Here is a 26,520-nt window from a genome sequence, read left to right on the forward strand (position 1 = left end):
TCTCAAAGGTGGAGCAACCATATGTGACTCAATATGCCTTTACAGGAAGCAAGGGCTACAGTACATATGTTCCGTCTTGGTAATTCAGACTAATCTATTTTCAACAAGTACAGAGAACATCACTTTTTTTTTTCTCAAGCCAAGGAATATATGTGACACTCAACAGAGGTTTTGAAAACAGAAGATCAGAACATTCATAATCCTTAAAGACTGACACCATTATCCCCACCATCAAAAACAGAACTGGAATGAATGAAGTGCAATTTACCACCAAGAAGTATTTTTATACAATAGTTTCATTTACATGAGCAGCTTCCTAAAATTAAAAAGCAGGAGAATATGGAAAAAACTAAGAGAGTAAGTATAGCATAAATATAAAACATTAATTCAGTTACAAAGTCACACAAAACTGGCTATATTCTCCTGCAAAGATGGAATATATCACTTCTGAGTAACCACTGATTCTGTGTCTTAGAAAAGGAAACCTAAGCCAAAGCTGCTGGCAATGCAGTTTAGGAAACCATAAGAAACCACACCATGAAGGTACCTATCACTTACTCCAACATTTAGATTAGGTAATGATGAAAGACAGCAAGCATCAAAAAAGAAATCTTGACCACCATGGAAAAAGAAGGCATATGAAGACTTCTTGAAAAGTCATATGAATGAAAGACCAAGGCATTAGCCTTCCAGAAGCATGAAACAAAAATGTCAGGTAATCACTTCACCATACTGATAACCAATAAAAATTTAAATTACTGAGTACAAACCCAATTTGCAAACAAACAAGCAAACAAAGTATTTATAGACACATACACGCATCTCTAAATTCTATAAGTTGCATTAAAAATATGTTTGTAAATATCTATACAGATGTGTGCATTCATACTGTCATCGTTTGAGCCTGGCGCAATGCCAGTGCTCCCACGAGATCACCTCCTTCCCTGGCACCTACTGTGAGATGTGATCAGAGACAGAGCAGAGCAGGCTCTAACTTGAGGTTGAAAGGAAAAAAAAACTTTATTAACTTAAAACTACAAAGGAAAACACTAAGGAAAACACACAAAACACATAGAACTCAAGATGAAAACTTTCTAAATTTCTTCTTCCTCCCCCCACCTAGATTTCTAATTCCATTACCACTAAATCTACCCTTTAGATAATCAGTTCTCAATTCCTCGAGAAGAGAGAAGTCTCTCTTGCACTACAGACTTCTCCAGGAAACAGTCGAAACTTCTCGTGTTTCTATGCCACATGTGGCACCACCCGGAGAACATTTTGCCATCGTGACTTCTTCTTTCTATGTCCAGTGCTCTTACCACTGCACATGGACTAGAGCTGCTTTTAGGGTTTTTCTTTTTAAGGATACTTCATCCAGTTCTAAAAAGAGCACAGTCTCTCTCTTTTTGGGACACCTGTCCCCCCTAAATTTCACCCCCTGGGGCCGAGGGGTCTCTTGAACAGAGATCATTTTCCTCTTCTTCTTCTTCTTCGAAGACGGAGGGCACCACCACCACTTTCCTCACTCGTCGTCTCTGTTCACACACCTTTACATCACTGCACTCTCCTGGCTCTGAGCCATTGCCTCTCCTTAGAATGCAGTCTCTGTGTCACAGGAACACAAGGGGTTCTGCTGTGGCTATACAAGCAAAGTCTAGCTAAAGGCCACTCCATCATCTCTTCTTACCTAGGATTCTTCTCAACATCTTCTCAATCTCATCAACTTCAGGAGGAATCAGCATTTGCAAGGTTTCTATCTTCCCCAGAAGGGTTAAAAGTCCCAGGCTCTGCCGGTTTGCTTCATGAACTCCCACGCTTGGCTGCCCTGCTGGGCACCCCCCCCTTCTCTTTCACACCGGCCCACTATCACAGGTGCTGGCTCTGTCTCTCTCTCTCTCTCTCTCTCTCTCTCTCTCTCTCTCTCTCTCTCTCTCTCTCTCTCTCGGGGTGGGGGAATGGAGGATGGCTGCCCGAAGCCCTTGCAATGTTCAGGCTTGGCCTACCTCTCTCTGGCCGCATGGCTCTGCTCTCCTCCCCCCCCCCGCCCCCCGCCCAGCTCAGGCCGGGCAGGGAGGGTTGAGGGTCTGCTCAGTCCCAAGCGGGACTCAAAGAGGAAGTTCCTCTGGGAGATCACAGCTTTTAACCCCTGTGTTCTCAGAAGCGTATCCATACCCTCAGTGGACAAACCAGGTGCCAATATTAAATCTGAACACCGATTGGCTTGCCCACACCATCACAAAAAACTTCATTTCTTCTTAAGCTATGACACATACTTCCTTTAATTCTGAAGAAATCACCACAATCTAGACCCTTAAATGGAGGGATCCCATTTATTTCCAGCAGTCTAAAATCCCTGAAAAGAATTTAGCCACTTCAGGTCATTTACAAAACTGAATACCTGTAAGATGGTTTCCTATTAACTGTGCTCTAAAAGGAAACTGTGTGGTAGATACTCATAATTTAAATTATGAAATTTAGACTTGTTATTAAAGACATAAATAAAGCAACTAGGATCTGACTTTCCTTAGACTTTGCTTGTTCCAGAGCAGGGCTTATCCTCTGCCAACCCCACCTCAAAGACAAAGAAGATAAAATTTGGCAAGATAGCATATCTTATATTTTTTTCTCATCACTAGAATAAATAAAGAATGAAGTAGCACATTTTTGTGATATTAATCTGAACAAGAACTTCATACTTTGTTATTGCTGCTTTAACACAAACTTTGACCAGACAGATATGAAGAATGTGAGCAAAATTATATTTAATTGCTTCATTAATTTCTGAGACTTTTTTTATATGTACCTGTGTAGTGCAATCAGGCTCAGATTCTTCTGAATCAGAAATATCAGAGTACTCTGAGGATCCATTCCTGAGTTCTGATTTCACACTTTCAAAGAACACTGCAAAGATTAAAATATAAGGCACAACATTAACGATGTTAATATTTAACAATTATTTTTGAAGTAAAACCCAAGAAACACACATTTTGTTTTTAACAGTCTGTAAACAAAGGCAAATGCACGCACTGATCTGGTTCACAAGTTTGCTTAGGAGGACAGAGAGTTTTCTGCTGCTGAATAGACTCCTCAAGCAATTGAGCAGATGAAGACAGGGAAAAACAGTTTATATTTCTTCTTTCCCAAAGGGCACCCACTTCAGAGATGCCACTTGGGCAGTTTCTGGTTTTTTGTATAGGCTGGAGTCAGAGCAGTTTTCACCAGCACGTTCCCTTAAAAAACTACATTTGTCCCAAGGAACCACAAGCAGGAAACACATTGCTAAGTGTTTGGATTCCAGGGCTCAAGGCCAGGAATGAGCTGCATGTATACCTGGGTCAAGGCTGCTGGCAAAAATTTTGATTAAATACAAATTTATTAAAGACGACAATGTGCAGTTCAGGTAGCATAAGTTTTTTGGAGAAAAGCAAGACAGGGTAAAAAAAAAAATGACTGTGTGTCAAGAAAATAGGGTCTAAAGAAAGAAACATCGCTTTAAAAGTACTCCTAGTTTCACACAAAACAATGTTGAAAGCAAAGCTGCACAAATCAGAAATTAACTCTAGAAGGAGGATCAGTAAAATTGAAATGCTGGTTTGTTTTCAGCATAGTTTTAAATGAAATCACATAAAAGAACACAATTCTTCCAAACTATAATTATGCAAGCATAAAGGGTGTGCCTGTAACTATGTATATACAATGCAATTCTAGTTGAGGTTTGCTCCTATTGAAGACTGTAGTATAGATCACAATCAGGCATCAAATATATATGAAGGGATATTATTGATTTCTAAACTCTGCACTGTGATAATTACTTTTAGAGTCAGAAGAAAGCTAACATGAGATTTGTCATCAGAAAGTGAGTAAGTTGAACAGCTGGGACCAAAAGCTAGAGAAGACTAACTAAACTTAAGAGAGTATTAGAAAGAGCCATGAGGAATATCCAAGTACATTAAATGAGCAACACCATTGTATAGGAAATTAAGCTATATAAAGTAATGCTCAACATATAACAATAAATTAATGCTTTTAATTATTGCAGCTCAAAACAACCCAAGGGATTTCTGACTATAGACTCATGCCTTTGGCTCATTTCAAAAAGGCAAATAAGATTCTAGGATAAGCAAGAGCATGAACAATACAGAAAACATAATTTTAGATATCAAAAGAACTTTTCTTTAGACTACTATCTTTTCCAAGGAACTATATTGCTCTGTATGCCTCCAGAGACAAGAAGAAATATTCCCCAAATTGGGTGAATGAGAGTAGTTATTATCTGTGAGATCAGGCTAAGACACTGTGAATTAAGAAAGATCTCAAACCACTTTCCCTTCAATCACACCAAGCATCTTGCTCAGTTAAGCACTTGATCTTTGTCCCTCTGCTAACACTGGGTCACCATTTAAAACCAGGATCTTGGTGTGACACACAAAGTTAGACAGAGCTTGATCTGTTTAAATGCATCTGTCTGTGGACATTCCTCCTGGCCTCAATCCCAGTAAGAACAACCAAAGTTGGCAGCTGTTCTAGGAACAGGTAGCTCCTCTTCCAAAATTCTCTGCAGACAATGCCTTCCCCTCTCTCTCTAGAGTCTCAGTTAAGGTAAAAAAATCACACATAACACACACTCAGAGAAGTCTGAAGACACTCAATATTCAATTAAAAATATCAGGATTAGTCCTGAGTGCTCAATTTTTGGAAGAACAACCTCAACATTCACTTATAGTTCTAAGTACATTTAATACATTTGGATACTCACTGCCATATTCATTCTGTATCAAATAAGAGCAATAATTTTGAAGAAAAGTTACCATTTCTCCGTATGATTTAATCTTTGATTCAAGTGCAAAATTCAGTTTCATTTACTTAGTTTAATTTTGGAAGTGGAAAACCACTACAGTAAGCCTTCACTCAACAAGCTGTTTCCCCTGTTCAAGAACACCCAAGAGAGACTATCCTCATGTGCAGGTTTTTTAATACTGTCCTCTGTGACACACGGAAACACAGGGATTATCATTTGCCTTGTTAATGAAAATAATTAAATATTTTCTTCAGGCTGACAGCAGAGTCAAATGGTATGGTCTGTTGTGCAGGAAACTCAGAGAAGTGGAAGTCTCCAGAGGAGTCTTATCATCTTTTGACTTAAGTTTGGTAACAGACACCTCCTGATCTACTGTGAATGGATGTGACTTATAACTAAGCAGGGAGCTGAACAGCTATGTCAAGGACTAATTCTATCTGCACACAGGTAAGAGCTATTGAAAACAGGCATTGGCAACAGGCATTCAATACTGATACTTTACTAATGCACTGTGTGATCATCACTGCTGAACACTTGGCAGAAGGCTACCAAAAGACCACTAAAGATTAGTTCCCAGTGAAGGGTGGTTTAAAGCACTGGAAAGTGGAATAGAAGTGTTTTACAGATAACCTGAGTTCTTTCCTAACCTTGCAGATTACAAAGGTCAAATGTGTAAGATTTCACTCATGTTAAATTATGTCTTTTCACTTGTATGGAATAAAGCAATTCATTAGTAAAACATACAAAATTGTATGATCAACTATGAAATTGCCAGGTTTAAAATTGGCTGTGTATTATGATCTTTCATTCTCTACAGTGAAATGATGTGATGAGCTTTTCACAATGAGGTATATTTTGGTTTTAAAAACAAAATCCAATCAGCATTCTTACATTATGAAGCAGACCTAGAGTAACAAATACTCATACAGAACACCAATGAAATCTCCACTGTGAAAAACGCTCTCCCATAGCATTCCAGACAGCCCTAACATAAAAGATGAGTTTTACTTTTCATCTCTATCCCGCTAGCTTCTTCAAATGACAAATATTTAAGAAATGTTTTGTGTAACTTCTAATACTACTGCTCTGATTTATTTCTTTATCCTCTATATACTCAGTCAGACTGAAATATTACAAACAGTAGTTAGACCTTCATTGAGACCATCAAAATGTTCAACTGATAGGACTTGGAGACAATCTTACTGTTCAGTGGTTTCTGGGCATCTGCATTCCCTTCTCCTTCAAATCCTGAGGGCTGCTCTTCTACCTTCACAGCTGTCTTTTTTGACCTTGTCCTGTCATCTTCATCTTCACTGTCTGCTGTGTAAAGACTTCGATCTGTAAATGGACGTCTCTCATCTCTTCTCGCAAGGAAAAAAAAAGAAGTCAGATTTTACTCTTAAAAACCTGAAGCAACCATCTTCCTTCCATTACTTACAACACACTCCCAAAATGTAACAGTAATATTCTCTTCTGCTCATCTCTTCATTCTGAATTGTAGGTATTCCCATTTACTTCCTCTACAACTGTCATTTCCATAAAAATATGAAGCTTAACACCAGAGTACTTTTAATGAGAAGCACTCTTATAAAAAGATACAAAACAACTTTTTCTACTTTGAAGCATTCTCTTCAGTACAGACCCCACAGAGCAAGTGAATGAAATGCTGTAACAAAGGAACATGCAAAGAATCCCTTCCTCTTCACTTCCTAACTGTGGCTCCACTAGGGGACAGCAGACACAGACTTCAGTATTCCTAACCAGACTCTTACTGGTAAGAGCTCTACAAATAGAAATATTAACAATTAGGATACTCTAGACCATAATGTCCAGGAAAAAGTGTTCACAAGCAATCCTTTATACCTAATTATTCTTCCATTTGACAGCAGAAGGCGAAGATCATTGTCTTTTGTTCTCCATTCAGGTACTGTAGAAGAGGGCTGAAAGGGCTTGTTAAACCTCCCATTCAGTTTTGAGCTTGTGATATCCTAAGGAAGTAAAAGCAATTTTGCTTATTATTTCTTCCTATGAACTAAATTGTTTTTTCTGCACTCCATAAAAGATTAAATTCACTACTAGGATGATTACCACCTGGATAACCAACTGAAAAAAGCTCAGACAAAGCATGTTTGGATGTAAAGAACTTCAGGAGATGACTGCATCTTCTCCTTCCTTGAATCATCTATACTCTCCTGAAGCACCTGAAACAAATACAACTTGCCTATAATACTCCTTTTATGTTTCCTTTGGAGAAATACCAATACACTCAAGCAAGCCAGAAGCTGGGCTTGGAACTGCTACAGCAACTCCTGGACTGGTTATGTGCTCCCTGATATTATATCTCAGAACTGATGTAAAGCAAAATATCAATGATGGAAAGTAACTTGCCTTAAGCAGAACTTTCTTAGCTCAAAGCAATTTACATTTGACATAAACTCTGAAGCAATCTATCTGTATCTCATATGACAAAGAGTTCTAGTTTCTATTCTTACACATCTTAAAACCCTTTTCTTTTCAACCCTTTTCTTTTCAGATTAGAAAACTACTCTGGTTTTGTTTTTCCTTGTCCATAACTCAGTACTTGCCTCTTCCCAGGGTGACATCTCCAGCCTTTTCAGTACCTCCCTAGTGTGAAGTTCCAGGATGTCCAGATTAGAAGGAGTTTTGGTAGCATGGTCTCGCAGCTTCCTCACCCTTCGCCTGGAGTGGTGAGGGGAAGCTGTTTCATGTGAAGATCGTGAAGATGGAGACACACCAAGAATTCCCTGAGTTTTAACTAATTTGCTGTTTTCTTCCTGCAATTAAAAGCACTTTTCAGAAGAGTCTCAAAGGAATAAATCCACATATTTAAGTTCTACTTCTTATTCCTCTATTTTAATGTAAATTATGGAAGGAAAATTGTTAGACATTTTAGTGAAATAACTACACGTTTCATTCGGATTTGATGTACAAAGTTTAGTTCTACTGCACCTTTTTTTCATTTATTTTGATGCTATTCCACAAGAGTAGTGCCACCAAAACACATGATTTTATTCAGGAAGGCAGCACAGGTTAGACATGTATTGCACACAACAGATCACATCCCCTCAGACCCATTCTCTTCACAGGGAAATGTGAGAATTTTTCACGAATCAATAACCACTGAAGAATAACGGAGCAAAACACTGGTATGGGAAAGCAACAAAAACAAACAAAAAAAAAAAAAAAAAAAAAAAAAAACAAACCAAAAAAAAAAAAAAACAAACCAAAAAAAAATTACACACAGCCATAAAACAGAGGAGTGAGCAAAAGAGATGACAACTGGACCAGAACTAACAAGTAGATAGGAGAATGGAATATGCACAGAATATCAAATAAAAAATTAAAGTCTTCAACAACAACAACATTAAAAATAATTTTTTTAGTAGTTGTAAGTAACTACATTTTAGAAATGCTAAACTACAAATAATTTCACCATTAAAATCTAAATTTCAACAAAAAATACATAATAAGAATAATAAATAATAATACTATCCATTTTCTTTATCTGATATAGCCATAGCTTAGTATTCCAAACAGCTTCCCTCTTGATGTTCTATTATTAAATGAATGGTAAATAAATAAAAGGTGAACATGATCACCTAGAAGCATAACTCTGATGGAGTTGCCTGATTCAAAGATTTATTTTCTGAAGACTTAGGTAGGGCTGCCTCTGTTCTTACCTCTACAGAACGAATCACTTTAGAGAGCTCTTTGATGAGATGCCCAGGCCTAATGTTGTCCGGAATTTCAAAGGCATGTTCTGTTACAAGCTGCATGCAAAGGGAAAATAAAAGATACGTCTTAGTTTTTGTTTGTTTGTTTGTTTTTTTCCCAGATAAAAGCAGAAATAATATGAAATAAACAAAACTACAAGGGAAAAAATAAAAGTAAATAAAAACCAGATTCATTTCTGTAATAATAACCACAAACTGCCAGGACTGATATACACATGCAGTAGCTTCCAGTCCAAGCTTTAGTTGCCAGCAGATATTCCTCAGTGTCTCCAAGATTCCAAAGAAGAGGTAACAGAAAGCCATACTGACAACCACTTTTTTTTTTTTTATCCTCAGTAATCACCTTTTTTCCCTTTACCATGGTCAGTATAGAGCAATACTTTGACATTCATTAGTCATGTCTTTAAAAACACCATACTACTAAGGGAATTTCACCCTGACAAAAATTTAATCTCAAGAATAATCACGAGTAACCAAGATGCAGATTTTTAGACATCTTCCTGACATCCAATTCTTAAAAATTACCTTCTTAGCTTATTTAAAATCTACCAGGTTGGAAAATGCATCTCAGAAAAAAAAACCTATTCCTTATAAAAAATGTAGGAAGTTGTAAGAGTTTACAGTCTCTTTAATCCTCTGAAACCATATCAGAGACAGATTTCATATATACACACACACACAAGAAAAGTTGAAATACTCTTTAGTTAGATCCAGCAAAAAAGATTTTGTATGTAGTTTAAATGTCCATTTAGAACAATTTTAGTTAGAATTAATCAGATAAAACATCACTTAACACACAGGCTAGAATGACTGCCTTGAATTCCTGTAATCAACTACTTAAATGGAAAACACTTTCAGCTACCACACACTTCCCAAACACTTTCAGCTACCCACATTTCAAAAATGAGATTCAGCAGTAAAATGATTGCTAGAAGCAATTCTATACTGTATGGGCATTTCATTGAACCTGACTTCCTCTCAGTCATTAAAACAAATGCTTTCTCCCACTCCCAAAAAAATCCAACACCAACATATAATCATGATATGATTATTCATTTCAGTGCCCCTAATTCTACAGGGAAGGTTAAATCAGCTGCTATTATTTACCATTGCTCATTCTTTGAATGTATCACACCTCTACACATTCACCCTGGAGAAAACAGCAGCTCTGTCACTAAACTGTATAGTTTTTCCATCAAGTTATTGGTCATTTTAGGACCATTCAATCCTTCATACTTCACTGTCTCAAAATAAGATGAGTTTGAAATTCTCTAGAAAATGGCACAAAACAATTCTCCAAGATAATTCACCTATGTTGAAAAGACATACTCCATGACACAAATGTGAAAGCTCATGAGAGGAGTTCTCATGAGGAGCACTTGTTTGCCATTTTTCAGGAACTGTCTGAAATCCTCAGCATGAGCATCTCAAACTGCCATGCACAAAGCTCCTCCTGTCCTCACCTGCCCACAACTCCAAACCTATCACACACGTGGTCTGCTGCATAGCAGGACTGGCTCAAGGATGGAGCAGCAGCCAGAGAGGATGGATGGAAGGTATGAAATATGATAGCTGGTGGACAGCAGACAACACTGGCTGAATCACTGATGCTCTGCACTTCCCTCACAATGGCTGTGTCTGTGCATCCAGTGGTTTAGGAATACTCACAGGTCTCATTAATAAGCATTCAGAATGCAGCAAGTGCAATTGTTTTTTTTTCCACAGAGAAGCAGAGAATGTACCACATTCCACATGAATCAAAATACTCAATGACCTACCAGACAGTACAGAAATGCTACAATACTACACTATAGCAATCTAGAAAAAAGGAATGCTAATCCAATTTGAAATCAAAATAAGGATTTATATAGGCTGTGTTTGATCTCAGTTCAGTAGCCTGATCACTTGGCTTGCTTATTATCCATGCCACAGATGCAAAGATGGCTTGGACTCACACATGGTTAAGAGCTTAGGCCAAACATCCCATAAAAACAGCAACATTGCTTGCTAACAAGCCTTCATCCAGAACAGCAGAGACCAAGAGACACTGGAGAACCAACTAAGAGGTCCAGCAGAGTTTCATCTGGGATCAGTGATGCTACACAGGCTGGATCCCAGCACATGCCACACATAAAAACCACCTCTGAACTTGCACCTCATGCTCAGTTCCACAGAGCTCATACTGTTGGATGCAGCATTGTGCAATTATCATACATAATATCATACATACGTGCTGCATGTAGAATTTGAGGGCAGAAAGAGCAGAGAGATCTCAAAGAGCCAGTTCAAGTCTGGCTTGCAGCAAGGCAATATCACAAGCAGCAACAAAGTAGAATTAATACCCTCAGTCAGAACCAAACTGCCTGCCAGTGATCAGCACTTCCCAGGAGCGCTGGTTCCAAGAGGGTTTATTAGCACAGGCACATGAAAAAACACATGGATCCAGGCCAGATCCAGCTCTGTGCCAAACCAAGTCTTCCTGGAGAAAAGAGCACCAGCAAAGCCAGCACTGATGGCATACTTATGGTTTTACAAGAGTCAATCAGTGTTGAGCAAGGAGAGTATTCAACTGAAGTTAGTATTCCTCAATCTGAATCTAAACTGACTCTTCAGCAGGTGTAGCTGAAATTTGCTTTCCACACCACTGACATGAATGGAAAATGAAAAATACCACAGCATGCCATCCCTCCACTGCCTCAGATGAGGATAAATTGACTGTATAAACACATATCTTAGAAAATTCCCCACCTTATCACCTCTGGCATTCTTGTCCTATCCTGAGGTAATGCAAGGTTCTACCTCAATCTACTATAATACTTGAACTTATTAAACGGCCTAATAGACTTGGAATAATCATGGAATCATGATTATTGGAATGTAAGTAAGTCTTGATGAGTCTTGATGCCAAAATCCAATATAAACTTCACCCTAGCCATGGAAACACCAATTTTTATTTTTTATGAAGTTTATAGGTCATAGCGTTGTTCAGTGACTAATCATGGAATATAAAATTGTAATTTTGATTCCTCCCCAAATCAGCAGTATATACTTTCAATAGACTTTTTCAGTACACATTAACAGATAAAAATAATCTCAAACTTTAAAAGGGCATAGATCTTCACTTAGTTTTAAATCAGAACAGAGCTCACCAAAATAGCAAACAAAATCACTTTACGTACTTCTTTTTTCATCCATAATTTTAAAGCAGTAAGTAAAGCCTTCACTCCTTGCACTAAATAGCTTGGAGGCTGGAAACCATCTTCTCTCAGTTCTAAAAAGGATACAGAAACCAATTTAGAAACATATCAAGAGAGAAAATAGAATGATACCTACCCTTCAGCCAATAAAGTTGCCATTGTGCAACAGCACAGTAAAGGAAAAACTGTGCAAGCAAATGAAACATGGCATGCTGCATTTATGTGCATACTGTAACAAGAATGACCACGAAAAAAAAAATCCAACTCCAGAGTAATTCTACATAAAATCTTCTTTTTTAAAACTTATTCTTGTATGAATTAGGGTTAGTTGTATGAATTACGGTTAGACATACTAAAGGTCATTTAAGGAAAAAGAAACCAGATCTAAAATACAGAACAAAAAATAACATATTTGAAGAAAGAAATCACTTTTATTTTATTGAGAAGTATTTTAGTCAAAGGGGACCAGCAGGATGTGGGATGCATCTCTAAATCAGAATTTGCATTGCTTATCCCCATACATATGCAAATGGCTCACACTAGCATACTTCCACTTCCCAAACATTTTTTGTCACCCTTCCAATTATCACAGTTCTCCCTCACATGGTTTACATTTTTACTCCCAAAATCAAAGGGACAGGGGGTGGAAACCACTCTGCTTCAGAACCTTCTCTTCCTAGGGAAGTTGGTGTTCCCAACTGATTGCAATTCTTTTTCATTCTCTCTTTTGCTTCATAGGGGTAAAAAACAAGAAGAGAAAAGAGAAATCCTCCATATACAGCCAAAAGTAGATTAAAACCTCTCCTCATGTTCCTGACAAATATTTCCACTTGTCAATAGCAAATGGATCAACAGTAGAACCATTTGGCTCATTTTATCCCCTTAAAAGAACACACTAATAAAACACCATTCTTATGGATTATGTATTAGGAAGCTGGCAGAAAAAGGAAGGTTCTGTGAGTAAACAGAGTAGGAAGGTTCTGTGAGTAAAGCTGTTCTTCTCTCCAAGGCCTACTACTTGTTAAAGGGTATGAGAGGCACGGGAGAGCAAAAATCTTCCTGCCTATTAGCTGACTCAGTTGATATAATTTTAAGACTATAATGGAGTACCACAGGCTGAATCTTTTACATGCAATAGAAACAATTGCATGAACTATAAGTAATTCAAATTAATGACTACAGCATACATGAACAACAGCACACATTGCCTATTTTGAAACCCCAAGAATTAAGAAAAATATTTAGGTGAATGCAATAATACTTATCATGAAATGCCTTCTGCAAACAGAAAGTCAAATTCAAAATGTTTGTGACCCTGTTACCATTCTATAAAATGAAGCAGAAAGACATGTGGTGTTGATTTTGTTCACTGACCTGAATTTCATAAAAAGTACTGCTAACAGCTGGACATCACCATTACCCCACAAAACTGAAGTGGCATCATCCTTTATTTATAAAACAATGGATTCTGACTAGCAAACACCTAATTCATATGAGTCTTGATGCCAAAATCCAATATAAACTTCACCCCAGCCATGGAAACATCAGTTTTTATTTTTTGTGATGTTTGTAGGTCATAGTGTTGTTCAGTAACAAAACATCTGCTAAACCAAAGATTAAACATAACAAGAGAATAAGCTTCACAGCCCTTCCCTAAGACACAAGAGGCTCACAGCCTATGGACTTAAGGAGTCATGGGATAAAAAGGGGAGAGGGAAGAGTGTGGTGAACAGACACAGCTTATAGTTAGCTAGATCTTACAGAAACATATGTGTGCTTTTCCAGCAGGAACACAGTTCCTATGGCTTCTGACGAGTTTGTAAACATTAAATATGCATGAATGAGAGAAACCAAAGCAAGCTTTCAAGATAAAAATATTCTCTTTGGAAGGAAAAGTCTTCTGCAAGTTTGTTCTGTTCGGTAAAATTTCTGAGCTGCTCTGGGGTCACTGCGAGACTTTAAATGCTCATTTAGGAATCTGTTCAATGCTTTAATTTGGTGAAAGGAGATGAGATAATTTTCAATAACTTGTACTGTTTTCCCATTAGAAAAAAGTTATGTGGGATTCTGATCTATTCCAAAACAGAAATTGAATTCAGCAGCCTCTTCTGAAGGTTGACTTCTGTTTTTTGAAATACATCGTATTATTAAGATTAAACAGAGCAGGCAGAGGGCAAGATACTTGAGGAAAAAAGGTGAAATGAGATAGGTACTCTCTCAAACACAAATATAGATGGGTACAATTACAGCAATTCAGGAATGGGTGAGGAAGTTTGGAGAAGAACAGCAAATGTTAAGAACCGGAGGCTGTTGAGAAACCTCTTGGATAAATGCTGATAAAAGTGATTTAACACAGCCCATAGAAACTGGTACATCTTTCCTACAAAAACCCTCACAGATGTCTTTCCTTCCACAACAAGGAGCAGAGGATAGCAGACACTGTGACTGGAAAGGTCAAAGAAAATTGTAGAAGTACAAGAAAACTTGGCTGTGAAACCACCAAGAAGAAACTCACAGATACAAGTTAGGGGGATCATTTCATAGAACTATTTGCTTAAAGGCTATCAAAGGATATTCAAAGATCTTAAATTATATTAAAGAAGCCTGGGACAAAAAACTGATGCCATGATCCATTATCACTTAAGAGAAAAAGAATTATAAAAACAGGTATATGTGCATATGTTAAAACATGCATTACCTTTCAATGTTTCCAGTAAGTTTTTGGCCACAAACCAACAGATGGCTTCAAAGAAAGGAAATTTGAAAAGATCCGGGGTTTTTAGCCTCTTCTCCATTTCATAACACCTGAATAAATGCAAATATTACAAAACATGAATGTTTTAATTATCAAATTCATTATTCAACTATGTAATCATTCAAATTGACACAATGTCCAAAATAAAATGAAATAAAATAACCATGGCCATGATAAATAAAAGAAGTCAAGTACCACATAGTTAAACCCCAACAAGACCACAGACAAGATTGAACTCTGGTCTCATTCAGGCTCTGACCTTATCAAGTTTGACTGCGGCACTTCTAAGAATAAAGTTGGACTTCATAAAACTAGGATACAAACCCAATGTGTGATCTTTTAACAGATGGAATTTTATCGGGATTCCACTGTAATAAATAAAAACAATATGTTTAGAAGACAGCTCTACATCTTGGACAAAAACTAAATACAGCTGCCCTTAGAGCAATGCTGACTTGAGGATGCTCATTTCAACTCAGTGTCGCACACCTGGGCTTGCTTAGTTTTTTTTTACTCACTTATACTAATCTCCAAAGTAGAATTTTTTTTCTTTTTTTTTTTCCTCCTTTTAGTCACTTAAATTCTTGCACAGCCTTCATTTTGCTTTTGAAACAAACTTTGCAGAAGTAAAACAAGAGAACGTGCTTGATACATTCTAACTGAAAATGCCACTACTGTCTGTTAGAGAGCCTGTACCAATTTGATCCTGGTTAAGTGCATGAAGAAAAATCTCTATGAAAAGAATATCCTACTTACTGGAGAACAAGTACAGGAAGAGCTGAGACTAACCTGAGCTGCATGCCAATGTTGAGGTTGTGCAAAAAGTTTCCTCCAAAAGCCATACAATCCTGAGATGTGAGCACAGCGTGAATCCAGCCTGAAATGACAGATGGTGAAACTTAATACACACATATGAATTATTCTAGGATTGTTCTTAAATACATATATTCTAGGACTGTTCTTAAGTACATGTTATTCTAGGACTGTTCTTAAAAACATATAAGTAAAAATGCTGTTCCTGAAAGAAAAAAAGCAAACAGATTTGTATTCTGTGCTAGGAACAAGTAATTTTAACAACATGTAAACTACAGTTTTTCAAAAATCTAATGGAACTGTAGTTTTCTGAAATAATTAAGCTTAAAACATTATCACTGGGAGGGGGCGGTAAGGATGCAAAGCCAACTTGTCAAGTAAAAATACCAAAAGTTTCCACTCCGATCCACAAATATAAACAACACAGGAATGGAAAAATATACTGAACAAAAGATCAAGTCATAAAAATAAAATTATATGTCTTTCAGTATTTACATGTTGCTTACAGTAACTGGGTTGTTTGCACAAAATAAAATAATTTAGCAATACTGAAGTTTCTCAAATAGGAATTCAGAAGTGGTCCTATAAATTATTCTAAATACAGCCATTCTAAGTCAAGTGAAATTATGATCAGTTTAAAACCCAGTCTAGACACGCTATAAAGTTTGTCACATAACTGAAATATTGTCCTTAAGAAATCCACTATTCAACATGGTAAAGCATGGCCAACATTAGGCTATGGATATGGCTAATTACTAGGGGATAATTTCAACTAAGTACACAAAAGAACACATTACATGAGCTGCCTGATTAAAAATAGTTATCTGTGAAATTCATACTTTGGAGCTTTAGTGTAAGTAAACTACAAGGAGACTTTCTCTGTCAAGATCTGATTTTGCATGCCTACAGATGCTTGACACAAGATGAGTTGGCCAGACATTTGCAGACTGCTTCATGCTTTCACTGAGTGTAGGCAAGATGGACAAACACAGGAAGCTTCCCAATTTGAGGAAAGATCAGACCAAATCACAAACAACTACATATTACAGACTAGCATTAAATCTATGTCCTAATTCAGCCAATAATGAGCAGTTTCACAGCATACCTGCATCAACCTAAGATTTTAATTTCTTTTCATTCCTGCTTGTTATTTTTATGCTGCACTTTTGATCCAGATTTATATAACAAGGAATGAAAATTTGGTGTAGACCACACAGAATACCTTGAATAATATTTAAATAACTTTAAAGAGCCTCCCAGTAGATATTATTCACCTACATGCAAGATTAATTTAAGATCAGAAGACTACTCTGAACATATTTCCAAGATTATAAAATAATTATGACATCCACTAGAACCAGTGCAAGCAAATCCAGCAAGTGATTTGCACCAGAGATCAGGGGATTTTTTTGTCAAATTCTTTCCTCAGTCTTACAGAATTTTCCCTTTTTTTGAACACCTGTCTTGAAACCTAGTTTAATTTACAGGTTCTTCTGCTGCACTCCATCATATGTATATGAATAAGTATGTGTGTATACACACCCACCCATATGTGTATTTGAAAGTACCTTTTTAGGTGTACACACATTGAAATACATGTACACATGAGAAATTATTATCTGATAATACTTTTCTTCATGGCCATATTACAGTGATAGATCAGATTCAGCTGATTACTTAGAAAGCTATTTTCTGTCAGTCACAATAAAGTTTGTCATTCTGTAATTCTGCTTTCTATGTTCAGAGATCTATGAACTTACACATATGGACAATTAATGCTATTTCTTGCTGGAAATACATTTTTTAAAAGCTATGGCTGCTCAGGAATGTCAAGAGCCCACAGAGGGCCTCATCAGGTAGTACTTATTCTGCACAAGCTGTGTACTAGAACAGTAAACAATGAACCTCACAGGTACAGAACTGAGCTATGAGAAAAATGAAGTAGTCTAGAAAGTACAGGATGGAATAATGCACTGATCATAATCTTCAAGGCTTCTTCCAGAACTAGGATTGTAAACCATTTTCCTGCTCCATGTATTTATTTAAAGCTTTCTTTCCGCTCAAAAAAGAGAAGACGGCATCCAGTACAAATTTTCAATAATACTAAAAAGCATTTATAGGGACAGGTTGGATAAGCAAAAATACCAAAACCTGGCAGTCACTTTATCGGCAAAATATTGTTTGATTTATTAAAGACTTGTAAGCTTATGGCATTTGGGAGTTTGTGTAGGGTGAGGTCTTTTGTTTGAAGCATTTGTCTGGTTGTTATTATTTTATTAAAGAACTGTTTTGAATTGTTTTGACATTTCTCACAACAAAAGCTAACAAAAAACCCCACCCAACTTGTATTCTTAAGACTCTAGCCTACAGCATAAGAAGTTTATGCGATGTTTTTGTAATAATTAGGCTTAGTAGGCCTTGCAATACTGAAATGTGTAAAAATAAAACTGTATTATAAAATTAGCCTAAGAATTCAGTCTGAATACTTAACAAATAGTGAACAATCTGTGCTTTATTAACTGGAACTACTTCCCTGGTAATCAAAATCAACTTTAATTTGTTGTCTTCTAATTGAGTAACGAATACCCTTTCATTCCCTGATAACTGTTATGACTGTCAGGCAATCTTAATAGCTAATTACTTGCCTTGAAAAATCTAAAGTTTTAATTGTTTTATTATTCTCTCTTACCCATAATTTCAGAGGATACCAAATGTTGATAATGCAATTATTTTACCATATTCATAATTCCTGGTGATTAAACTTGCTAAGTCCTAATACCAAGAGTAAAGTCTTACCTGTTGGGACAAATAAAGTGTGTCCTTGCTTCACAACACACTTGTAACATTTGTCAACCTTGTCCCCAAAATATACTTCACTCTGGGTGACAGATGAACTCCAGGACTCATAGAGAGCCAAATTTTCATCAGTGGGCTTGATTAAATAGAATATCTTTTCACCCTGTTAAACAAATACACCAAACAAATAAATTATTTTTTTCCTAGAGGTACACTACAACCTCTGAGTACCTCCTAATGAAGTAACAGATTGACCTAAATGAAAAGTATTCCATCTTCCCACTATGGCATGTTTAGGCAGTGTCTCACAAATGCAATCCACCAAGAGCTTAGATACAGCATATTAAACAGGTGGTGTCTTGTGATTTAAAGGAAGCAAACAAACCAACCACAACTTTTCATGGGAATACAAAAATATCCAGTTTTTATAAACAATTCATGGATATGCACACACCTACCAAAGGAGAAAATGAATGGATAAAACCACTTTGTCTCCTCTGTGATGTACACATGGTCAGATTAGTGAGAATAAAAAATTGAGTAAGCCTATGATTTTCATTCAATTATTTTTTTCCTGCTAAAACCTCACTATATCACCCACAGGTCTACTGAAGTGATCAGTCAACCAATTACAGTCTACAAGTCACCAACAGCATGCTAAAATAAAAGCATGAAAATGCAACACCAGAGATGAGTAATTCACTTTCAACCTCCTCCCTTAGCATTACAAGCTCATGATTTTGTGCGGGTGATAATGCCAAAACAGAAGGCTGCACACTGAATAACTTTTGTTTCACATAGTCATAGATATCCAGGGGGTAGCTGGGCACTGGAACAGGCTCCCCAGCAAAGTGGACACAGCACCAAGCTTGACAGAGCTCAAAAAGTGCTTGGACAATGCTCTCAGGCACATGGTGTGACTCTTGGGATGTCCTGAGCAGGGCCAGGAGTTGGACTTGATGATCCTCCTGGGTTCCTTCCAACTCAGCGTATTCTGTGATTAAGTAAATCAAGCAGCATTCATACCCAGAGAACGTGGTACCAAACTGATGTTCCTCCAAAATCAATATGAAAATCTGTATAGCTGTCCTGGACACCCATTAAGCAATACTTCTGAACAAAAGGCTTAGGGAAGACAGAATCATCTGGCCAATAATTTTCCACCCACGAAAGCTTTCTGGCAATGTCTGGTACTTCCACTAATTCAGACATCCTTTTAAAAAACAAACAAACAAAAAAGAACTGTTAATATAAGCAGGAGTAAGCACACCTCTTTTTAAATGACAGCTTCCTACAAAGACATTACTTATGAACTAATAAATATGTTTTATATCCACATTACATGACAGTGGCTGTCTACATAAAATACACCTCCTCCTGTCTTTCCTACTACAGGCAGTATATTCCTACACATATATTGTTCAGCTTAGTAAAAACCACTTCCTACATTCAAGGAATTGAAGTCAATACTCACTTTGTGTCCGAGAATTCCAGGCTGATCACATTCAATACTTTGGGCCGGTCAGGATTTGTGAAGTATTTAATGTAATTATGGAGCTTCATTTTACTGTCTGCTTGTCTTGCTACATCTATAACATCTATCACTTTGTCACCACCTGTGAAAAACAGGATGACCTTCTTAAGGCTATCACAGATAAAAGACATTTCAGGAATTTTAGAGAAAATTAGCTTTTTTCCAATCTTCATCAAAACATTTCTGCAGAAAAACTCTACTACTATCATTATTCTCTTGGAAGAGAGACAGATCAGTATCAAACAGCTTTTTATTAGGTTTAACTTTAATTACTATAATCAGCCAAGGACAGAACTGAAAACACTCTAAAAATAAATCCTTTTTCCTGTGGTTAACCAAAAAGAAAGTAGTATAGAATGGCTGTATCTGTTTAAAAAAAAAATAAGAGTTTATGGCTGCAATTGCAAAGAGCAGCATGCAAAAAGTTGAAGGCAGATCTCTTCCTCACTTTTCCCATCAAGCATCACCAAACCCCCACCTTCCTTACATACATGCACACCTTGCAAGCACACAGTACTTTCACTGAATAATTATCACAGGTGTGTTTTGTTTCTGATGACAACAGAGAGGGGGTTACACACCCTGTGTTCTGAAGTGATACATTTATAAATAATTAGACAAGCCAAGAGAAAGGACTAACACCACCACTATAACAGCAATTGGTTTATGTCCTTTTAGTTACACAATGGCCAAATCTGACACTTCATTTTGGAATGCTGGAAACATGCCTAGATGTACATTATAAACAGATTCACTTTAAAACTGTATGTTTGTATCATCTTGAAAAATTCTAGCTGAAACAGTACTTAGTGAGTTTTCTTATTTTTAATTTCAATAATAGGAAGATAAATCTGTGACATTCCAATTTTCCCCTGAACTGGAAAACTTGGCAGGTCAGGATGAGACAGTCAAGTTTCTATCTGAATCCAAAGAGGCAGTAATCCAGAAAAAAAAGATTCAGAAATATCACCATGATAATTACTCTTTAAGGCAGAACACACATTACTATTTATCATCACAACGGTGACAACACTGCATATTCTCGTGCCTTTGTAAAATATTGATGGACAGAAAACCTACTTTCAGCACACATCATTACATCAGGTGATCATGAGAAGACACTCAGACTCTCAGCTGTACCATGTGTTACAGGAAATATCCTGCTGCACTTGGCTCAGCATCTGTCTGTACTGCACACTTACATCAGGCTGGCACAATTACAGAATGGTGAGAGATCTGATAAGAAAGAAGTGGTTCTTGGGAAGCTTCTCCTGGCCAAGGGTGCCAAGTTAGGAAAATTGCAGGAAGGCCAATATACTGAATCCAAAACATTAAGCTTTGTCATAGCCTAACCAATGATTAAATTTATTAATCCCAAGAGTGATTCACTGAATTCCCATTATCCTTGGCTTGCATGTAGCAGAAAAAAAACTTCAGCATTCCACATACAGCTTGCACTGAAATTAACAAGTTTGAAAGTTGAGACATAAGGCTGTAGTCCTATCACACATCTACCAAACAGACAGACACATACAAACAAAAAAAAAAAAGGGAGGGAAGAAAAAAACCACTCCAAACCACAGCGTTGATTTTACAGTCTCCTAAATATTTAGCACTCTGGAAGCTCTTATAATCATTTAGTACTTAATCATTTAGTATCAGCAAGTACTTATTTTAATTTACAGAGAGGATCATTTTAGTAAGTACTCCAGAGTGACTCTTACCCACATAGCGTTCCACATCTAAAACGGAGAAAGTCGGTGGAGGAAGTCTGAGTCCCAGACCATCTAATTTAGGAACCATAATGGGAACATCAAACCCATGTTTCTCCAGATATCTTTGCGTTAACTGGCTTCCATGCATTTTCAAAATTACTTCATCAGCACTGGTGGAAAGAAAGGATGAAGTATTAGGAGAAAAGCATCCTCCAAGCACTACTGAAATAAAAAGTCTCAGTTTGGTGGAGGACAGAGGGGCATGGCTACATCTGAATCAAAAAGAAACAGACAGTATTGTTTTATTAAGCATTTAACTAAAAGACCAAGGATGTAATGCAGTATCTGGAAACTCATAGTCCTTCTGTATGACCAAAGAGAGAAACTTAAAAGGATGGGGGAAAAGGAATTCTCAGAGAAGGCATTAAAGCATATTTTGCTAACAACAACCACCAGGTGCTTTAAAGAATTTTAAGTCATTGTGTTTCAGTGAGATAGACGACCAAACTCAGGATTAAAGTATAACCATGTTTCTCCACCTTTTTCTAAAGCATGCAAGGATAGATAGACTCTACCAGTTCATGTGAATGCTCTCTGAAACTGAACTACTCCTGAAATAAAGGAAAAGACAGGAAATATTCTGACACTAAGAGCACAAACATCCAACAAACCAAACCAAAAAAAAAAAAAAAACCAAAAAAAAAAAAAAAAAAAAAACCAAACCAAAAGCACCCCAAATCTCAAAACCTCTCAGACCACCCTGCAGCAGTCCCAACAGACAACCCATGCCAGTGCAAAACTGAACAGGGGAAGCTACTGTATGAAAAGGAAAATGTATCCATCTGAAACAGGGATGCACTGGGAAGAATTCTGAAGGAAGAAATCATCCTCAACCTTCACAACGTGAAGCAGAGAAATGTTAATCACTTCCTCTAAGACACTCTCAGATGACACTTCACTGTGTTTTCCCACCAGAGGATGTAAGGAAGGTTCTGTACCTTGGGAAAGAGCGAGCCCGCAGCTGTTTAACAAAGGTCCGTGTTCCAGCCTGCACTGGTTTGGAGCCATCATCTGGCTCTGTGTAGTCATGTCTGTGCCAGTTTCTCCTCTTCTTCACTACAAATTTCAGAAGGATTAAACATGGAATTAGTTAAATCAGATGGCTCAGATTAACAGTCATCCCATCAGTGAGACAGACATGCCTCAATCTCATTTAAAAAATAAGGTTTGATAATCACAGTAATTAGGTGACATTCTACCTATTTCCAACAAATTACATCTGCAAGACACTGTAACTCTCTGTGCTTTTATAGCTCCTTCTATGTGAGAATTTCAGTGCACACTATACACAATTTAAGACTCCATATCCGGTCCAACACAAGTAAACAGGTGCAGCCTGAAAGCTGTACAAATCCAAAAAGACAGCTACAAAACTAACAATTGAACTTGAATTTCTTAAAGCTCAGACTTTTTTTTTTAAATAAATGAAAGAATCACACCTCTTGAATAGCCAGAGACTTCATTTTACATATTCACACATGGTTACAAGACTTAATCCCACTGTACTATTACATGCCATAAGAAGACCCATACCCGGTCTGATAATATTACTGCTATTCACTACCATGTCTACTGCTTATGTTACAGTTTTGTGTGCAAACTGTTTTGGGCGGGTGTGACCTTGAGAATACATGTAACAAAAGCACTGCACTCCAAGACAAAATTCTTAACAGTTTGAAGCTTTAATGCACTGCTACAGCACAGTAATAAAAAACAAAGGATAAATGAAAGTTCTATTACAATTCAGGGAATATGGAACTGATAGTTCCATAGTAGCAAAACTACATTTCTAACTGCTCCTTATACTTAGAGGGCCAAGGAAATTGGAACACTAGACATTCTCATAAAAACTTGTTGTGATGATCTCCCTGCGACAAATGAGAGATACCCAAATTAAAAAAAAAGTATGTGTAAAAAAAGTGTATGTTCTTTTACAGAATCACAGAATGGTTTGGGGTGGAAGGGACATTAAAGATCATCTAGTTACAACATTCTGGCATGAACAGGGACACCTTCCACTATCCCAGATTGCTCAAGGCTTCATCCAACCTGGCTTTGAACGCTTCCAAGATGAGACATCCACCACTTCTCTGGGCAACCTGCGCCAGTGTTTCACCAATCTCACAGTAAAGAATATCTTCTTTAATCTAAATCTACTTTCTTTCAGCTTAAAGCCATCATCCATTGTCCTATCACTAAAGACCTCAGTAAAAAGTCATCTTATTTCTTACAAGCCCCCTTTACATATTGTAAAGTTGTTTTATGAAACATAGTAAGCTGTATGTAGCCTATCCATTTGAATTTTTTGACCTTGAGTGAAGGAGAGGACAAAGTGACTTATGATATTGTGGTTAACTCAAATGCCTCTCTTCAAATTTTCATAATTTCATAACAAATCATTTCATAATGGTTATTTCATTGATTTGGCTTCCTCAACCACTCATTTTTCATCTCCATCTATAAAGAACACAAGCTTACAGCCTTGAACGGAAGCCCTTGGTTCTGCCATCCGTTTGTCAGTAAACTGCTCTTTGGAGCACTTCCTCCCTATACAAATAAACCTCTATTTCTCATCCTCAAACTCTCAACAGGCTGAGAAGCCCTATTAAATCATCAAGAGGTGCCTCTGCAAAAGGGACCACCATCTCACCATTTGGGAAACAAACTCTAAGAGTGAACTTCCTACCTTTATCACTTACTGTACTAAGGAACACACTATGGGTCCCACAATTTTAAGGCTGGATTTCAGTTTTTCCTAAAAAAGCCAAACTCTGCTCCACAGCTAGACAGCTGCTATTGGAAGACTGCCCCAAGAAGATTTACTGACACCATATCTATAATTTAACCACTAATATTAAACAGAAATTTAGTTGCATATGCTCAGGAAATTCAGAAGAGGAAAAAGCTAATGTTATTTGTCAATGCAAATGCTGTTTTACAGTTGTCCGCCAAACAGCCTGAAATACAACAACCAGCAAAAACACTGCATTAATACAAATTTTAACTTCATGGCAGAGCTCATTATTAAATTCACTAAGTCACGATGCACCCAAAATGTAAAAAAGCACTAGCAATACTGAAAACACAGCTCTCTGTAATAGGAAGCTGAGGATGTATCAGGAAAGGGGAAATGGTTTCTAAAAAAGAAAAAAACCTTGCTGTTTCTCCAAATAAAACAGTTGGTTATACAGGAATAATGGACATTTATAGTCATTACACATAAGAGAAAATAATTTCTACTGGTGTGCTGTTTCCCACAGACATGACAACATGGACCCTTTAGATGACTTTTAAGAGAATAAACTGACATTTATAGATCTTTGCTAACCTGAAAACCAGTGCTGCTTAATGAGCCAACCATCCAAATACTGTAAAGCTTCATAAATAATGAAGACAGGTTTATTAAGTTTTCAAAGCTATTTTCTCAGTCATAAATAATAATGCAAGAAATTAGTGGCTAATACTAATTTTCAACAGAGTAGTTTCCCATAAATTCACTGCTGTTACAACAGCTCATTAAAATTGTAAGACGATACAGCTGCTTAAGAGATTTTATAGCACACACTTTTTAAAGTCTGTCTTTCCAACACTCACAAATTAGAAAATAAAAACATTCTTTTGCTCATACTTGGCAATGTACATGGTCCTTTCATAAGCGAACACTGAAGAAGAGGAAAGAGCAATGAAAACTTTCTCTGATTACCTATCCCTGCATTCTAGAGTTTTTTGACCCCTTAAGACATTACAGAAACAACTGCAAAATAAAAACACTTTAACTGAATGGATCCTAATGTTCAAATTAAGGAAGGAACCAGTGTTCACCCTTGGTGTTTATAAAAATTGAGGTAAAACCTGCTGTGACAACACTGAGAACTACCCAAACAGTTGCAGGGAGGGTGAGAAAAAGAAGAGTGTGCTAGAAGTTTTCATGAAAATTAAGTGGAAAGATTGGTTTTCCTTTTTTTTAATTACATCCCTCCTAGGCTCCAAACAATGGGCCGCTAACTCTACTTAGGCAAACACTCCTCTCTGCCTTCTCCCACCACTGGACTGCTTCCCACAGAGATCATCACCTGCTAGACTTCAAATGGAGACCATCAAGAGGTGTAAACATGTACAATGAGGCCCCAGGTCCTGGAAGGGGTACTGGAGACTCCCAGTGGCCAAAAAGGCAAGAGAAATGTTGGCACAGGAAGACTACAAGATTTTAAGGAGCAGACAGTAAAGCACAGAACACCCTGCTAAGGCCTGGTCCAACATTTCATTCTCAGCTCAGACCAAGCACAGGCATTAATATCACAAACAAAAAGTTACTGGTTGGAGGGTAGCTACAGAACTGAGAAGGCAAAACCAGATAAAGAAAGTGATGTCCTGACAGCTACAGTCTTATTAGCATTTACTGAACATTGGGCTTTCTCAAAGCTCTGGACACCACAAGCTGGTGATACATCTGACTCACAGCATTCATGCAAATAGATCATTTTTAGACTTAAGGATCACTGAGAAAACTTTGAATCTAACAAAATTAATATGAATACTTTAAATCAAATATTCTAAAAACAAACCCCTCCACCATATATAACTATTTTTTAAAAATTTCTCTCTTTTTAAATTACTTATGATTCTAGGACTCGTAGTTTAGCATTTTATACACACAGCTGCTTCCTAAAGGTCTTGTAAAACTGTTCTTTCAAGTCATGATGAGGATTTTTTTTCTTAAATACATGGAGAAATTGATTTGTTAATTTCATGTTTCCAACTATGCAGAAGCTTTTTTTTCCTTACTGGAACTTTTACACAATTAATTTTGTAGGATACTGAAAGTAACCACCTATTTGTAATGTAAAGTATGTGTTTCTTGTGTATTTAAAAAAATTTTTGCACTACCTCATTTGATTACATATTCTGTTGAAACCACAGATATACTTGCCCTCTTCAACAGCTGAATTTTTGTCTCTTAAAACTCTTTGGCAAAGGGATTTTAGAATATGAAGCTGTAAATTAAAATGCTTTTTTTTTACTTACATACATAATTTCATATGACTGAAGTACTCTGGAACATTTCTGCATGACCTGAAGTCATGAGACATTATCAGT

At 37.0% G+C, this 26,520-nt stretch overlaps 1 protein-coding gene across 2 annotated transcripts in view; it reads right to left on the reverse strand.

The window, feature by feature from the left end:
• The window catches only part of KDM7A (lysine demethylase 7A), a 63,274-nt gene that overhangs the window by 9,032 nt on the left and 27,722 nt on the right, over positions 1 to 26,520 (reverse strand). For both annotated transcript variants that reach the window (XM_050983701.1, XM_050983697.1), the window contains exons 3-15: positions 22,362 to 22,479; positions 21,373 to 21,533; positions 19,589 to 19,730; positions 19,141 to 19,327; positions 18,115 to 18,277; positions 15,295 to 15,382; positions 14,449 to 14,555; positions 11,733 to 11,824; positions 8,500 to 8,589; positions 7,384 to 7,593; positions 6,662 to 6,786; positions 6,002 to 6,159; positions 2,804 to 2,901 (exon numbers count right to left, since the gene is read on the reverse strand). In XM_050983701.1, the coding sequence (XP_050839658.1) occupies positions 2,804 to 2,901; positions 6,002 to 6,159; positions 6,662 to 6,786; positions 7,384 to 7,593; positions 8,500 to 8,589; positions 11,733 to 11,824; positions 14,449 to 14,555; positions 15,295 to 15,382; positions 18,115 to 18,277; positions 19,141 to 19,327; positions 19,589 to 19,730; positions 21,373 to 21,533; positions 22,362 to 22,479 (1,739 nt within the window). The remainder of the gene's footprint in view (positions 1 to 2,803; positions 2,902 to 6,001; positions 6,160 to 6,661; positions 6,787 to 7,383; positions 7,594 to 8,499; positions 8,590 to 11,732; positions 11,825 to 14,448; positions 14,556 to 15,294; positions 15,383 to 18,114; positions 18,278 to 19,140; positions 19,328 to 19,588; positions 19,731 to 21,372; positions 21,534 to 22,361; positions 22,480 to 26,520) is intronic.

This window comes from Serinus canaria, chromosome 1A, assembly GCF_022539315.1.
Source record: "Serinus canaria isolate serCan28SL12 chromosome 1A, serCan2020, whole genome shotgun sequence".
Lineage (NCBI taxonomy): Eukaryota > Metazoa > Chordata > Aves > Passeriformes > Fringillidae > Serinus > Serinus canaria.